Below are 17,934 nucleotides of genomic sequence, written 5' to 3'. Positions count from 1 at the left end.
CCTGAAATCAGTGTGGTTCATCACATCACTGAGACTACCCACCAGGGAAGAAAGAGATCTAACCCTTGTGCTGTGTGCTGAGCCTTATCCAATTGTAGGCTAATAGCAGCCTGCAACCTCAATGCTCCTTGAGGACTTTAATTATTATTTCTAAACACACATGAATGAGTTCACAAATTACATCAAGTACAAGATTTCTCATATGTATGGTAAAGTCTATACACAAAGGAACATTCAGAACCACAATCTGGAGTAATCCCTGCTATCTGAAATTGAGGCAGGGAATAAACTTTCTTGTACAACTCTGCTCTATGACTCATTTTTTTCTTTGCTACCATCTGGCACTTCCCTAAGCTGTAAGTTAAAGAAAACATAGAGCAGCACAACTTCTTCAGGAGCAAGGCATGCAATATCATTACTACTGATGTTTACTGATTTTCTCAGCTTAGTGCAGAAATGAAAAGCCCCACATACCATGAACTTGACGCTTGTTAACTAACTACAGATCTGCTCTGCAACATGTTCCTGCCACTTACAGTTGCTAATTCACATAATACTGATCAGTAGCTCCCTAACCAAGGAGTAGACCCCAGACTCCTTCAGCACTACTACTAACTACAGTTAGTTATTTTTCCACCCACTCTGGAAGATTACCAGGGAGGAAGAGCTCCAAGTACAAGTAAGAGCTCACTCAGCAGCAACAGCCCTGGTCACGCAAGTGAGTGAATAACCTCTCAGTAGTACTAGCAATAAAAAGCTGTAGCTGGCAATAAGACAATCCTGTTAATGTCTGTTAGGTACTAACAGTTTATCTGAGATGTCTGCTACCGCCCTAATTAAAGCTGACTTCATCACAACCTGTGACCTGCAGCCTACATCACTCAAGGCTTTCTATTACAGACAAGTGGCAGGAAGCTTTTGACCAGAGACTGGAAAGTCAAATAGCTTCAGACAGACTAATGATAAGGGAAAAATCATGGAGAGCATAGCAAGCTATTTTATCTTGGAGTACTACCAGCTGAAGAAAAAGCTGAAGTTCCAGTATTTTTCTACATCCCTAAATACTTCATAGCATGTCCTGTTTTACTACAGTCTTGTAACTCTGAAGTGTTTTAAGTGAGAGAGAAGGAAGTGCAAAATAGAGACATGGCCCATACTGACCTTCACCAGCAAAGCCAGTTCATGAGTACAGAGTCCTCATGTTCTTAACCCAGGGAAGAGAGCAAGGGTGAGATGATTTAAAGTTTCGTATGTTGCTCAAAGGAAAAAATGTCAGGCAAGACACCATTATGTACTGGAAGCAGCAACTGAACTTCAGTTTATTAACATTTTCTACAAAAGATATATGAAAGACAAGTGCAAATCAAGACTTTTATTTTCTACCCACATAATTAAAAAGTGAGTGAACACACAAGACAGGAAGCTGAGATACTACACATATATATGTGACAGTTAAGCTATCAATCTTTTTTCATCTTCAAGATCAAGTCATCACAGAGTTTCAGTAGTTCATCATTTTCTTTAATCTGTTAAAGACGGGGAAAAAAACAAGTTTCAGGTATTACAGTGAGTTGCAACAAGTCACATTTGCCAAATTATGGAACAGGAAGTCCATTATATGCTAATAAAGTGGATTTTAAAGGACAGTCTACTTTGTAGAAGGTCACATGGGCACCCTTAAGAGCCTCAGGAAATGAGGCAGAATCCACTACACTGTCTCTACATCTTCCATGGACTTTCCCCATAATACATGGAGACCAACTGATCAAGGGAAAAGACTTTTCAGACTCAGTTTTTGTTAGATACACTGAAATTCAAGATAGTGACAATTTAGATTTTAATCTACACAAGACAGACAACTCTGTAGGATGATGCTTTCAAAATTTTACTAACGTGTGGCAATAGTTTACAGTTTGTACAATTCCTTACATGGTCAAACAATTTTAATAAGAGTTCTTAACATAAAAGGCCACTGTATTTTAAACAGGAACAAAACTAGTTCTGTGTTAAATGGCTTGTCTCACCTCTCCAGTTACAGGCCTACTGCTGCCTTAGCTATGCAAACCTTAGCCATAAGCCTGAAGATAAACACTAATACAGGGCTTTTCCCTAACAGGAATGGATCAGCATTCTGTGTCTTTGATGCTAGCAAAGATACAACTGTGATGCAGTAAAACTAATAGCATGTGTTTCCAGCAATATAACTTTTAACCCTCAAAGCTTTTTTCCTTTGAAGGCTTCTAACAAAGGTCTGCTTTTACAAAACATTTGAAGACTTGATCTATGCAATATGAAACAATAACAAATATAAGGATTGTGAAATATAAGGATTAATGTCCTGAATAATATTGAAGGAGTTCAGTCAAGGCAAGTCTGCACTAGTGCCAATAGCTTACAAATCATGTTTATGAATAAGCTGAACAGAGAGTTAGTAAGATTCATTCCCAGATTCTGCTCTAGGACATGCTTAAGTTTTAGATCACTAACTCCTTCAGTAGCTCATATAACCTCCCTGCAGCAGCCTGGATTGATCACTTCTGCAACCCACCTATGGGAACAAACCTTTTTCAGAAAGAAAATAAAATCTAAACATACAGATGACTTTTGACACAGAGTTGTGCCTTAAGTTTCAAAGTCTACTTCCAAGCAGCTATCAAAACTAGCACGGTTAGTATGGCTATTTCTAGCACTAGTACAAGGTAATTCTAGACCTAGTTAGTCTTAAGGCAACACACTGAAGAAATTCACCCATGGCATTGACCTACCTTTTGTTCAAGGTTCCCCTCTAAAGTCTGGTTCTTCATTTGTTCTTTGCGGAGACTGGCTTGTAGTGCTGTAGTCTCTAATTTAGCCTTGTTTCGTACCTGGGCAATTTCCTCATTTGCTCTTAAACAGAAGCAAGATGGTGTTTACATCCCCCTCAGACAGCACAGCAAAACAGTTCATAGAATCACACTTTGGATTAATCCCCAAACTAAAAATGTTTAAGCCAAGTTTTGGTAATAATGAACAACATTTTGCAGCAAGTGTGAAAACCATCTACTTCCCTCCCAGTACCTGGCTTCTTGACATGGTACTTACCGAAGCAGCTTTTCTTCTGCATGTGCCTTTAGTGCCTGATACCTCTGCTCCTCTTTTTTAATTCTAGCCAGATATTCTTCAGCACATTTTTTCAGAGCTTCTTCATTCTGTCCCAAAATCCAAGAATCTTAGTTAGCTTTTTATGTGCTAGTAAATGGAAGTCTCTCCACAAATGGGCTATGTGACTACACCAAAGTGTCAGTATTTGTGTTTGCTCATCAGAATAACAGGAACAGCTGTGAAAGCCCCAGAGACCTACATAGAAACTAAACCTCCCCCTTTCAACTGTCTTAACTTTGTGAAGATTTATTCACTCCATTTCTCTCCCAATACACTATTTATTTAGTAGCAAACTTTAAAAACTTAAAATGCTACTAAGGTCACTAATCAGTTTTGTGTATTTTGGTGGTTTTTTGGGGGTGGAGAGGAGGAGATCAGGTTTAAAGAAAGAAATCAGCTTTGTCTTAGCTTGCAATTGTCCCAAGAATAGGTTGAAATCCAACTACTTAAGAGAATCCAAAGAAAGATTCAAGCTTTGGACACTGATGTAAATTTATCCATTAACAGCAAGAAAGTTACATTGGTACATAGACACTATGACACCTTATTGTATTAGCTATGATGACAGCAAGTTGAACTGTTTGAAACAAGTGCTAAGACACCCTACTAATTCCAGCTCTTGAATTTAGCAACAGTGTTCTCAAGTGACTCTTTAACTCAGTGCTAAGGAAATGCCTTATGAATTTACGGTGAAGAGCTGGAGACAAGATGAAGTGTGACATTTATTAGTGAAGCAGACACTTAAGTTGTAACACAGACATCATGCCTGTTTCTCAAACGTAGATTGCCACAGAACTTGCAAAAGGCTAGTTCTAAGCTTAAGTAAATAGGGGACATTAAAAGGATAACTGAGGGAAAAACTTCAAAGGCATTTCTAAACACTGACTGGATCAGTTTTAATGCATTTCACGCAATAAGAAACCACAGCTTAATTCCTACTCTGAAGATGCTGCAGAATGAAGGCCTGACTTTACCAAGTTGGATTTGGAGGGTTTTTTAAGCTAAAGAACACCCAACAAAACTATTATCATTTTGACTTGTAATGGCAAATCCTCCTCAGCATCCATTCAACATGTAGGGGAAACAAGCTGCCCCTTACGCTGCAGCTGCTATGTCAGAGTGTTTCAAGTCTGTCTCACAAAAAAGTTATTTGTATGCATATAATTTCTTCTGTTTGAAGAAACTTTAGCTTCTAACAGAGATCATCATCACACTTTAGGCCAGCCACTAAAAACAAACCAGTAATCTTTAACATCTTTACACAAACAACTTAGCATCTGGTTTTACAGGTAGTGCCTATACTAGCTAATTAATGACTGCTCTAGAAATGCATCACTTCCTCTCCACTAAGTTTCATTTATCTAGGAAGGACAGGATTTGCATTATGGCATCTTACTTTGCGGTAACCCTCTAGCACTTCTTTCTGTTTTTCAAATCGTTTGAAGAGTTCAGAGAATGATTTCTCCATGGAATTCAGATCTGAAATAGCTTGTTCCTTCTCTTCCACTAGCCTCTGTATTTCTTTACTTGAGGTTTCCTTCTGCTTCTGAGCATCCTCTAAAGAAAGTGAAGTTAACTCATTATAGCCATTGCATTAGCATATATCTAGTTCCATAGTACAGACAGATAACCCCCACACCTTCAATTCTTCCTCTGCAGCAAAAAGGGGTTCCATAGCCTTCACTCTGAAATAAGAGCACATCTTTGCCTTTAAGGAAGCAGTCATATTGTCTTCATATGATACACAGTACTGCACAACCATTAAACACTAATTGCAAGGTGTCTGCCCAAAGCATTGTTTCTCTTGCAATGTAGTCAAGATACTACACCTGAGTTTACCACAACAAGAGCTTCAAATATGCTAAAAGGAATCTGAAGACATTTGTTTTCATTCAATACACACAACAGCTGGAGGTCTTGGAGACTGGTACAAGAAGCTAAACTAGCACAGCAAACTCTTTCAGGAGGTTTTTCTTAACACACTTGAGCTATGTTGCCCATAGGCTTAAAGAAGCAAAAAAAGCTTCAGTCCCCTTAAAGAACTAAACTTAAGCAAGACACAGATTTGGCTGCTCAGCTTTGAATTAAGAGAATGGACATATACAACTTTCACTGAAGGTCCTCCTAGGTTTGAAGCCACAAACTTGACTACTGACATCACTTACATGAGGTCAGATCATAAATAGCTAAACACAAAATGCAGACAACTGGATCTGCCAGTTTTAATAAACACTCCACTGGAGAATAAGAAAAAGCTAGATGTGCTCATGCCTGATTCAGGAAGTCATCATTACCTATCAAGTGATACCATGTCTGTATTAACATAAAGTGTTACTCTAACTACCCTGCCTGCAGCCTGACACTCTGGAAAGCACCTGAAATATTAATGTTATCAGAAGAGAAAGCGTAGCAACTTCAGCTATTAACTTTAGGCTAAGCATGCCCCTGCCCCCGTGAGCCATTCAAAGTTTAAATATGGGACTTACCCATGATTTGTGTTATGGTATTTTCAAACTCTGCAACTATTCTTCTAGAAACATTAAAGAAATATTGAACATAAGTTAGAAAAAGCAGCTGGAATAAATGAGTAGATATAAAAGCCAGGATATATTCATACCCCATTTCCTTGTATTCCATATGAAGCTTGTCATACTTCTTTTTCCATTCCTGAACCTCCAACTGTTTCTCTTGAACCTTTGAGAGGAAAAATTAAACCTTTATTTCTTGCACAGAAAGACACACAAGATTTCATACTCCAAGCAGCCTAAAGGGTAGATTAGGTATACTTAAAACCTAATATGCAGAAAAAGCTCTAATTGCTTAACATGATCAAAATTAAGTGTTTTGCTATAAATATAAGTCAAATAACGTGTAGACTGATGTGTAGATTTTGAATACGTGATTCCACTCAATGTTACTAATGCATCTTCAAATAGCAAGATCAGAGCCAATTCAGCCAACCTCTCATCATGTATGTAGATCACTGTTCCTTTGTCAGTTATAATCTCTTGAATATTTATAAGGTAGAGTAAAAAAAGCCACACAAATCTGCTAGTCTTAACACAGGAAAGCACAAATACCAGACATTTATTCTAGTCAAGATCAGATTGCTGTTTGGAGTTATTTATATTCAACATTCAATCCTCCTCCTACCATATTTCCAAATCTAAAGGCCTTTATCTTTATTAAAGAATAACTACACCTATTTCACATCAGCTGAACTAAACCAGAGAACAGTGTTGAGCAGTATAAGCACTCTGTGCTAAATGCTTGTGCAAACTCCATACATTTAATTCTGCCTTAGGGTTTCTATTAAGAACTGTAACACTGATACTTGACTGCAGTGGGAGGCCTTCAATGACAACAGAGGCCCAAAGTAAGTAAAACAACCTGGAATTTTAAACAAAAGAAGGTGAGAGCACATGGTTACTCCTGATTTGCCCTTGAAAGTTGCACAGTACACTGTAGTACACCGATTTTTAATAGTTACATTCATTTTAAATGGATTGCAACATTTCAGATGACACAAAGTGGGACAAAGTAAAAAAAGTCTACCAACATATAAAACAAAAGAATTAACAATATTTAGACTAGAAACAAATGTTATAAAAGCAAAGGTGTGTAAAAATGGAAAGTGGTTAGAAACTTTTATTTGCAAACTCAACAGAAATGGTTCAGTGATACAAAGAAGCATGCTTCCATATAGTGCTGTATTTGCCCAGAAGAAAAAGTCTGGGTTTCCCCCCCATCCCTTCTCCCAGTCTCGGGTTGTTTCACCAAAAAAATAATCTTATAATTTAGCCTGTCTTCCTTTCAGGTTAAAACAGCAAGCATTTCTATTGAAGTGACACACAGCTGGAGTCATCCAGTCACACCTGTCTTGCTACAACTATGTTTGTATGTTTAAAACATGTTCTTTGAAATAAGAGATTAGAGAACCAATTTAAGATATTACAAGCTCTACCCCCTGTTATTATAGAAATTCTTCATTTTAGATCAATGCACTAAGAGTTGTCACCTATCAAAGGCGCACTTGTTTTTCTGTACTAGACAATATGGTGGGTAAAAGTGTCTTCCTAAATGACAGAAAGCAAAAGTTACTCCTGGAGAAGCTAGTATTGTTGTACTCTAAAGAGAATGAATAACTTAAGCAGCAAATGATCACAGTTCATCTTCATTTGGTGTCCTCAGTGCCACTATGCCTGCAGTATAACTACTCAGTAATTTTGAATGCTCCACTTTCTTCTCAAGTTAATTTTGAAGCGTCACAACTAGCTTCAAGGACATTTATGCTTAAGTACTCCTCTTACATTATCCTTTTTAAGTTACAAAACCCAGAAGCCATAATGAATCAAGTACTCCAATTTTTGAAGTGAGTAGATACATAACTCTTCTTACATCACTAAGATGATGCAGGTTCAAAAGCAATTTCTATAGTATACAGAATGTGCTTGAAATCCCATTAACTACTTCTCTCTCCTCCACTACAGATTTTCTCCTCCAGAGAGAGCTCCAGACCTCATCTGTATTTTATTAGCTGGACAGAGAGATCAATGCACTGAATTTGCATTAGTTTCATCTTAAGGAAATAATTATATAAGAGGCTTCTCCCTCTTACTGGCAAGAAGAGTTATTTACTGTCTAGTTTAATAAAGAGCATTCAGATCACTGATACTAAGCCTAGCCATTCCATCTGATAACAAATACTTTTTAATACCGCCCAGTTCTAAGGCAGAACCTGACTAATAGTGAAGTTTACCTACCATATTTCCCTAGATATTGCCTCTGAAGAGTTCCAGAACAGGCTGCCCAAACAAGCTATGAATGCTCCATCCCTGGCAGCGTTCAAGGCCAGGCTGGAGAGAGCCTTGGGCAACATGTTGTAGTGTGACGCATCCCTGCCCATGGGATTTCAGATGACACAAAGTGGGACAAAGTAAAAAAAGTCTACCAACATATAAAAAGAATTAACAATATTGAGACTAGAAATAAATGTTATAAAAGCAAAGGTGTGTAAAAATGGAAAGTGGTTAGAAACTTTCATTTGCAAACTCCCTGCCCATGGCAGGGAGGTTGGAAGTAGATAATCTTTGAGGTCCTTTCCAACCCAAACTATTCTCTGACTCTATGATTCTACACATGCTGCTCCTACCAAGTGCACACCAAACTTTTCTGAAAGCGATGCTTATGTCAAATATGATAGAAAGAATTACCAAGTATAGAGATTTACACCAGATAATAAAAACAAAAGATACTTTCAGGACCATGCAAAGTTTTGCTGCGGAAGGGTCACCATACCTCTCTCTTAACCAGTTCAACAGCTGCATCCATGTCTTTTTGGCTGTATTTTAGCACATCTATAATAGCATCCACTGCAGTGTTTGAGGAAGCAGCAAAAGGGAGTGAAGGATCATCACTAATCAGGGCATCTGGTATTAAGGGACCCATGTCCTGTGAGGAGAGGAATGGAAATGTAAGAGTTTTAATAAATTCCTATTTTCATGCCATTGGTAAGCTGCGTGCAGATTATTCAGCGTTAAGTCAACATATTGCACTTAAACATACAAAATACCCCCATAACTGTGTTACCATAACTTTCTTACTGTGTAGATATCTTTTACAACTATGTAGTCATCTTTAAGGTATAACAAACTGCTATCCAGCAATTACAGCTATCAGGAACGAAAGCAGATGACACCACAATGTTCCCCAGCAGTAACAGAAAAATGACACTATTTTCAGGATGAACTGCTGTGTTGATCTGTTTATAAAAGGCTTTTCAAACCTGAAAAAACCTGAAAAACCTGAAAAAGGCTGTAAGTATTTTTACTACTAAAGAAAAGTCTAAGAAAAAGTTAAGTTTTGATATAAGTATCTAACCTGGTTTTTAAGCTAGCAGTTTAAATAAGCATTAGATATTTGAAGGATTGCAGAGTATTTAAGTCCAGTAATTAGTCTCCATTCCTTTCCTAAAATATCAAAATGAAACCCAATACCATTCCAAACACCCTTACAGAAGTTGTAAATGTTCCCAGAAGATCTATTCCTTTTGGTTTTTCTTCATTTTGAAGACTCACTGCAGGCTTTTCAGCTTTCTCAAGCAATTTATTTGAATCAGCAACAGGACTAAAAATAAACAAACATACACCATTATATTTAAGTCCTGCTTCTTTTCGTAAAGCTCTTGTATCAGCAGTAATGTGGTCAGCAGGGCCAGGGAAGCGATTATCCCCCTGTACTCAGCACTGGCGAGGCCACACCTCAAATACTGTGTTCAGTTTCGGGCCCCTCACTACAAGACATGAAGCTGGTAAAAAGTCTGGAGCACAAATCTTATAAGGAGCAGCTGAGGTAACTGAAGTTGTTTTAGCCAGGAGAAAAGGAGGCTCAGGGGGAACCCTGTCACTCCCTACAACTGCCTGATAAAAGGTTAATAGCAATATGGGGTCAGTCTCTTCTCCTAAGTAATGAGTGACAGGAAATGGTCTCAAGTTGCACCAGAGGAGGTCTAGATTAGGTATTAGGAGATATGTTTTCTACAAAAGAGTTGTCAAGCATTGAAACAAGCTGGTCAGCAAAGTGGCTGAATCACCATCCCTGGAAGCATTTAAAAGACATGTAGATGAGGCCTTTAGTGACATGGTTTAGTGGTGGACTTGGCAGTGCTGGGTTAACAGTTGGACTCGATATTAAGTGTCTTTTCCAATCTAAATGAGTCTATGTACTACAGTCTTGACTAAGTGAATACCTACCCATGCTGAAGAGGATCTGTTCTGATATTCATGGTTTTCCCAAGAGTAGTAGAAATCTGTTTTCTTGGACTGTCTCTCAATAGAGGGTCAAACTTAAGATAAAGCGATTGTTTCCTTAAGGCAGACTCTTTGAACTGAGGAGAAAGAGGCATAAACTGGCAGATACGCTGCTGCATAGCATAACACACATCCCACACACATATAAACAATCCTCTGGAGAGAGGGCAAGCCTATTCTTCAGTGATCAGAGCATTGTTATCAGGAGAAAAATTACATAAGAGAACTCAGTGCCCACATGCTTAAGTCCTTATGTAACATCAAATGAACTCAATCTACTCAGACAGAACCAAAAGGGAAAACATTTATGAACTATTCAAAACTAAGCAGAAGGCACTGAAAGGAAAAGACAGCATTGTAAGCTGAATGAGCAGTGTATGTCATCCTCTGTCTTTGCTCTTACAACAAGGACAAATACAGCATGACCAAAAAACAATTTCAATTCAGTGTATTCATTGTATGTTCAGAGCCACTTCCAGACCAAATGAGTACCTAAGGAAAACGAGTAACTAAGATGAACTGATCAAAACATTATGTGCCCAAGTTGGAGAGAGATTTCCAGTGACTGCCCATAAAACAAAAGACCTTAGAAAACAGTATTTTCTAAACAATGCTCTCGCACAAAGCATTATGTTCTTGCAGTTTTGGCAACCAGAGATGAAACGTCACCCATCTCAGTTTCAGCACTATTAAAGAGAAAGAGCACCTTTGCAAACTGAAAGCAAAAAGACCTCTGATACTTAGCTGAATTGACAATAACTACATTTCCTTCCATCACCACCCCCTGCCCAGCCCTGCCAACACAATCCTTTGGAATAGAACCTGTATTTCCACGTCTAGGTTCAAAGTAAAGTTATTTCATGGAAATATTTAAGGTCTGACAGTTTCATTTTCCTTTTCTCTCCCCTCTGCCAAAGAAGCAAATAAAATATTTCAATGTCATACTTACTGATGAAGTCCCAAACTGTTCCAGATAGTCAATTTCTATGTCCATACCTAGAACTGGAAAAAAAGAAAGTGATACAGTGAAGATACAATATTGTCACACTGTTTCTGTCTGCAGGTGCTTCACTGTAAGACAAACAGGTATGTGTATAAAGCAAATAAATCCCTGCTCTCATCTCATGAGCTGTAGTTTTTCATTTGCTAAAAATACTGTATTCCTATCTAGACATGAAAAATTAAGTCAGCCAAAGATTAAGATCTTACAGCTTCCATTTCTCTCCAAATACCTATAAAGAATATGTGGAGTTTACACAGTTGAAGAACTTCTGTTGTTCTATGCTTTAAGTGGCAAGCATTCACATATTCTATTCTTTTATACAATGCTTCATAAAAAAGGAAGATTGGCAATCTCACCATTAAAATTAGCACACAGCTCAGATGTAAACCATGAAGTTACAGCGATTTCTCAATATACCGATTTCACTCTAATATTAAGATAAGTGACAGATTGCACTGCAGTCAAACCATTTGCTCATCCTTCCACACAGTACTCCTGCAAGGAATAACCCTTCCAGGTGGTTAAGTCACAGCTATGTAGTAAGCTTTCAACACAGGCACACAAGTGCAGAAAGATCATCCACACTGCAGTATGAAATCAGCATTCAAGTAGTGTGAAGGCCTGCAGCAATCTATAAGACTCTCAAATACAGGCAGTTAGTTGCATAGCCATGGTGCTCTCCATTTAGAAAGCCCTTAACACTAGAAGTGATTTTAAGGAAGCATTTCTTCAGCACTGAGAACTGTCACTGAAACTCTTGGAAGACTCTCTATCAGCCTAAATTTCATCCTTCCAAGCAGCCAAATGTCAGTAGCCAGTTCTTTCAATTTGGCTTAATCCAAAGACAAAAATACATCTAGATATATTTCCCACTAGTCACTGCAGGCTTTACAGTCCTTTCAGAAGGGCAAAATGAAAGACAAGTAGAATCAATGTCAAAACTGAAGTAGAGAAACACATACGCAGGAGTTCCTGTAACACTACCTTTTATGTTTGTTTTAAAGAAATGCCCTTACCTTCTGACGACGGTCTGAAGATCTCTTCAGGTTCAGCATTAGCTGTCTGCTCATCTGCTGTTATTTCAGGGCTCTGGGAACTAGGCTTAATTTCTTCTGCAGACACTGACTTTTTTCCACTGTCAGCAGAAATCAAATTGTCTTGAGAGGGGACATTAGCTGGAGACATTTTAGATGAGCTTATTTGCTTCTCCTGATGAGAAAAAACACAATCCTTGTTACTGTTAAAGTAATGATTGAAGACACCATAATGATCAAATTGGTTTGTCATAAACTAGCTGGGCAGCCAGCATTATAAACCAAGAGTTTCCAGGCATAGAAACTAAACTACCAACACTGAGTACAGCTTGTATTATACAGGAGTTGCTTTTTTAGCATCCACACCCTTATATTTGTCCTTATATGTGACTGCTGATCAAAAAAGATACTAAATACCAAATTACCAATTTGGCAGTCTCTGATGTTACCTTCAAAAGACAAGTCTGCACAGTTGATATTCAGAGCTGCTGAAGATGCATAAACACGCTAATTCTTTGACTTAACCTTGTCAAACCAATGTTAGATACTTTTCTAAGAACTATGTTTCAAGGAACAGCTCTTTAAAGAACTGTCCATCTTTCCTATACACCTTACCACAGCACTTTCGCCTGGAAGTTCAGCTTCTGCTTGAACTCCTGGCTTGTCCTCTTGAGTTCTTGGTTTGTCTTTTACCACACTCTGTTTGCTGATTTCCCTGAAGAAAAAACAAACAAACCAACCGAAATCCAGGTCAGACAGGCAGTTCTGAATTCTGCATTCACAAATATATACTGAAGCACTGAACAAAGTAAGCTTCTTTGAGAGTTTCTTCTGCCACAGTACAGGAAGCTTTACAGAGGGTGGGGATGTAAATTCACTGCCTTGCCTAGTGACAACTTAAATGACAGAAGGCTCTTCCCACCACCAGAAGCAGTGCTATCTGTGAAGCAGAAAGTCACAGCAATACCACTTATTCCTGCTCACTTAACACTTATTTCCATTTGTCAAGCTATTTTCCTATTAAAGGTAAGTTTTTTGTTTAATTAAGAACAGACTCACAAGCAGCCTGCTACTCTGTCCAAATTAATGCAGTTATTTTTGGTGCAAAACACAGAACTTTATGAGAGAAAGGCGGTACCTTATTTACTGCTGACAGCACAAACTTAACTTTTCACCTTGGTAAACAATAGCTGATCATGTTACACAGAGAGCAAAAGAGCAAGTGCCAGTCTAGTTCTGGTAAGCACCTGCCTATCTGTACTAATGCTGACAATTTCTAGGAAAGGCAACACAAGATATCCCATTCACAAATACTAGGTTTTGTGTGGTGCCAAAAAAAATGCAGCTTTGGTAACAGGCCTTTTTATTGGAAATAGCATTCAGATATCAAGAATATGCAGGGAAGAAACAGCACTTCAGAGGGTTCAGCCAGGACACTAAGAGAACAGAATTGTCTAGTCCCTCCACATGCTGCATGATGCACAACCATTGCTCATTAGCTCTTTTTTTAAAGGCAGCAGCAGTCACCAGATTCTCCACATTTTACTCTGATCCTGGAGGAATGGGAAAAGCCACTTGATCAAGTCATGAAAAAAGTCCTCCTATATAAGCCTGCTCCCCCCATTCCTCCAGGTTTAAGAACACCTTTTGCCCAGAGCTAGCCATCTCGAGATGGTTTCCCCAGTGAGATTTTTGCTGCTGCAACATGCTGTGTTAAAGATTACAATGTGCAACAGACTCAGCCAGCCTCACAGGGAGCAAGGAGGTAAGAATCAACTAGTTAGAGATACCATCTACCTTTCCCTCACATGAGTTCAAGGCGCTTCTACATTCAGCTACACAGTTACTTACAGATTTTGGGGTTCTCTTTCTTCAAGAGCTTCACTGGTACTCGGTCTGTCATCCTGCTCCACTGGAAGAGGCTCCCTTTCTGAAAAGGTACTATCCTGCTCCTCTTGCAAGTGAGCTTCCTGAGTGCTAGGTTCAGAACACTCAGGTGAGGTGGAAATTTTAGCACCCCCTCCAAAAGGATTAAAGTTTGGATCATCAAGTTTGTCCCAGTCAACCTTATAAGATGCTTTAGGAACAGGGATTTCATCTTCCACATTACTTTTATTTTGCACTTCAGTATTCTCAGTTTTTGGTTTGGTAACAGGAATTTTTCTGGAAGGTGGCTTAATTCCAGGTCTTTTACCTAGCTTCTTAGGAGGTGGCTTTCTAGCGGTGGTATTGTCAAAGTCAAATTCCAGTTTTACTGGTCCAGCCTTGATAACATCAGGCTTTTCTGCAGGTTCCCCTTTGGAGATAGCCAGCTCTTCTGCAGAGGCTTTTTCTGCTACTGAAACATTCTGGACTTTTGATTCCCCAGTTTTGGAAGAATTTGTGAAATCTGAACTACTGGGACTCAAGCTGTCAGATAACAATGCAGGTGTAGGTGCTTCTGCTAATCCCACTGATTTACCAGTTTGGCTCACATCTGTGGAAGCAGACTTCACATCCTTCACAGCTTCACTGACTGCTTGCTTAGGCAACAATGTGGGTTTGTCAGACTCCAGCTCTCCCAATGGAGATTCTCCTCCAGATACAAGTGTCTTCTCTTCACTTGAGTGCTCTGTACTTGCTGTGGTTGAATCCAAAGGAGCTGTATCATCCAGCATAGGAGAACCACTACTTCTTTCAGGAGTTTTCTCAGGACTGCTAGATACTTTCACAGGAGGAGACTTCTGCAGCTTTCCAGGAGAATGCTGCAACTGTGCTGAACTTTGAAAAGGATTAATGTCATTTAAGTTATCAAAATCAAGATTGTAGGAACCTCGACTCTTCACTGGCATCTCATCATCTGGGTAAGGAGCTGCATCTACCTTCTCTGGCATTTGTTTGTTTATCACTGTACTGTTTGCTTCAGCTTCAGTCTTTTGTTCACATGTGCTGTATTTAAAAAAATAAAAATAAAGATATCACACATACTATACATATTTTTAGGCATCATTTCAAATCATCTTTAGAAAGATACTTGCACAAGTAGCTTTGCATGCTCAGAGTAATCTGGGGTTATTTGACATAAGGCAGCTGACAGCAAAATTCAGTTGTCATTTGAATAGTCAGAAGTTATGAGCTCTGGTACACATAAACTATAGGGAGATCAATCCTTGAAGCTAGTCAGTATTCTTAAGCTATCTGTTCTACACAGCTGTGTTAGCTTCTACCAGTCATCACTGGAGACTGCTCTACTCACTACAGCATATGGACACTTCCATTTCACTAGACAGTGAAATATACATTGCTTAGGAAGTGCTATTAACAGTAAGCAGCTCAAACACAGGCACAACTAGTACATCTTCATGTAGATTCCTCTATGAGTCATGACAGACTCACAAGTCTACGACCAAACTGAGACATTATTCAGCTTCTCCCCTTCTAGTCATTACTCTGTCTGGTGATTCTGCCAGATATTTTTTCCCTTGAAAACATGCACCAGCATTTCATTTGTGAGGGCCTACATACAAAAACAGAACCTGGACTTCAGGCACTCTAACCTCTGTGCAACAGCAAAACTGGAGAGCAAAGTGCTACACAAGAAAATAATTCTCCAGTTAGAGATCCTCTAGCAGAAGAAACAGGTTAAAGAAAAGGTTTGTGTACTCACTACAGCTGAGTATTCCACAAGTTATTGCTTCCCCCTTTATTCCCCAAACTATATTCATCTTTCAAGGCTTAGCCTCAGACTACAGAGAGTTAAGCCATTACTTCCTGCAACAGGATTTCCTCTCATTGTTTTGTCCCTTCGTAAAGTTATTAAAGTTATTATTCTTACATGCCACCCGTATCTGCTGTAGAAAAGAACACGATTAAAACCAGCTCACTAAAAACACCACTTTGATAAACCAGAAAGCAAAAGCAAAGATAAAGAGTTCAGGAAGCCATTCTCACCCGGTTTGAGTGCCCCTTCCCTGCAATAGTTCAGCCCCAGGCTTCTTCAACTAATCAAGCCCCTCCCATTCCCTTCCAGTGTTTAACCTAATAAATGCCAGTCAAGAGCAAAACACCTGCTTGAAACTAATTACTTTAGTCTGAAGTGACACCCTTGAGCAGCACCCAATCACACAGCTTATGTGCTGCAAATTCTTACATTTTAAAAGTAGAAAGGATGTGTACACTAAAAGCACTGTCCTGCCACGTAATTATTCCTTAACCAAAATCAATTCTCTACTAGCCCTTTTAACTCACTTGACCTTTATATGTATTAAATCTTTATTTATGTGACCATGAAGTTTGGGGCATAAATGCAATTAAGTAATTGTGGTGACTAGCTCACTACTTTTCTAAAAGAGAGCATACATGTAAGTTACCGGTTGAAGCAAATGTTCTTTAAGTGTTCTTTAATGTTCTTCCCTTCTCCCCCTCCCAAAGCCAAGAATGGGGTCAAATTAAAGTATTTGGTAGCTAAAAACCAAAGTACCAAAGCTTTGTCTTTTGCAGAAGACAAGGCTAAGATCTGAGACCCCTTGCCACTGGGAATTACAGGTATCAGATGTTTATACAAGTTTAAAAGGGGCTAAAAAAGTCAGTAATATAAATATACATTGAAATCTATTAAATAACACTGTATTATTGTACAATTATAACAGTATTTCTACTAAAGCAGAGTTGCAAACCCCAAACTGGGACACTGCAAGACTTCATGCTCTTCTCTAGACAGCTATCCTGAGCCACTTTGAGATTCAGGCTGCAACACTATAAAGGTGCACAAACTTGTTCATACTTGGGATTGATGTTATCTTTACTCTGTGTTGTTAGATTTTCTTTAATCTTAATACTCATTGACTCAAGGTGTCAATTCAGAAAATGGATATTTTTTTCCTCAAGATACAAGAGAAAACTATACATACAAGAGAAGAAATTTTAAGGCTTAGCTTTAAGGCTTAGCTTCAGAACAGTTGCAGTGTTACATGAAAACCTTATTGTGAGAAACAGCTTTGTATTCTCTGCCTAACATGTTTCTTCTCTCAAACTGTTTATCCATGTCATAAGTCGTCTCCACAAAATCAGTTACCAGGGAGTTAGAAATAGATTTCAGTATTCAATATAACCACCAAGATACTACTTGTCACTACAAGTCACTACTTTAAAGAAAATTTTCTTCAAAGAGTTTGTGCATCAAAGCCAGCATTAATTTTGGTTCTTCTGTGTAGTTTACACCTTGTTATAAAATAGAGGATTACATTTTAACTATACAGGTTTATAATGGGAAAAAATTAACTTAAGCATGTCCCACATTGCTAATACTACTAGCAGCAACTACATTTACTTACTCAGCATTGATGGATGTAGATAAAACATCATCCACCAAGTCTTCACTGCAATCATCAAGTGTAAAAGTAGTCTCAAGTTTGTCTGTCATAGGAGGACTTAAGATTTTTCGAGTTTGAGGATCTCGCAGAGGAGTCTGAAAGGTTACCTTTAAGAAAGGGGTGGGGGGGGAGGGAAGGAAGAACATGAATACCACAAGTACTTTCAAGCTCCAAATAATATCTGCATTCAGTAGCAGAAATCATAGGAGGAGAAAGAATATAATCTATATAAAAGCAGAAGTTTACCTTCATAGCTTTTGCCACACTTTTTGGTGGCAAGTTCTCTTTCTGGGACAGGCGTAGAATGGACGGTCTCCCTGTAGGTGCCGGTGGTGAGAAGAAAAAGCCAGAGTCTTCTGCCGTTAGGTCATCCTTGATGTTCCCTCCATTTTCCCCGTTTTCTGCATTTTCCGCATTTAAAATCTGCAGACTCATTCTAGAACATCAACACATACAACATCGCATGGTGCATGAGGGGGTGTGGTCAGCCAGATGCAATTTCAGATAATGAAGAACGTGGAAGCCTGGCATAGGCTAGCAAATATTAACAGCTTCAAAAGAAGTTTTAGAAGTGCTGAAGCCCTTCATATGAAAAG

The 17,934-nt window shown here is 38.7% G+C and overlaps 1 protein-coding gene across 1 annotated transcript; it reads right to left on the bottom strand.

The window, feature by feature from the left end:
• Nucleotides 1–1,357: 1,357 nt before the first annotated feature.
• Nucleotides 1,358–17,787, bottom strand: TACC3 (transforming acidic coiled-coil containing protein 3). The gene is made up of 15 exons (XM_080622233.1): nucleotides 17,585–17,787; nucleotides 17,300–17,445; nucleotides 13,839–14,915; nucleotides 12,603–12,702; nucleotides 11,970–12,162; nucleotides 10,900–10,952; nucleotides 9,894–10,027; nucleotides 9,156–9,267; nucleotides 8,440–8,592; nucleotides 5,759–5,835; nucleotides 5,628–5,671; nucleotides 4,538–4,698; nucleotides 3,082–3,188; nucleotides 2,766–2,886; nucleotides 1,358–1,526 (listed from the first exon to the last, which is right to left on the bottom strand). Exons 1-15 carry the CDS (start codon nucleotides 17,771–17,773, stop codon nucleotides 1,461–1,463), a joined length of 2,733 nt encoding a protein of 910 aa, XP_080478359.1. The 5' UTR covers nucleotides 17,774–17,787; the 3' UTR covers nucleotides 1,358–1,460.
• Nucleotides 17,788–17,934: the final 147 nt, after the last annotated feature.

This window comes from Psittacula echo, assembly GCF_963264785.1.
Source record: "Psittacula echo genome assembly, chromosome: 1".
In the NCBI taxonomy this organism is placed as follows: domain Eukaryota; kingdom Metazoa; phylum Chordata; class Aves; order Psittaciformes; family Psittacidae; genus Psittacula; species Psittacula echo.
This window is presented reverse-complemented; position numbering and strand designations above follow the sequence as displayed.

What these genes read in the sequence shown, in the direction of transcription:
- TACC3 (XM_080622233.1), bottom strand. Translation starts at nt 17,773, where the DNA reads ATGAGTCTGCAGATTTTAAATGCGGAAAATGCAGAAAACGGGGAAAAT. An exon ending in TCTACATCCATCAATGCTGA is followed by an intron (nt 14,916 to 17,299) that starts GTAAGTAAATGT and finishes TTTTAAATACAG; the next exon opens with CACATGTGAACAAAAGACTG. An exon ending in ATGGAATACAAGGAAATGGG is followed by an intron (nt 5,672 to 5,758) that starts GTATGAATATAT and finishes TAATGTTTCTAG; the next exon opens with AAGAATAGTTGCAGAGTTTG.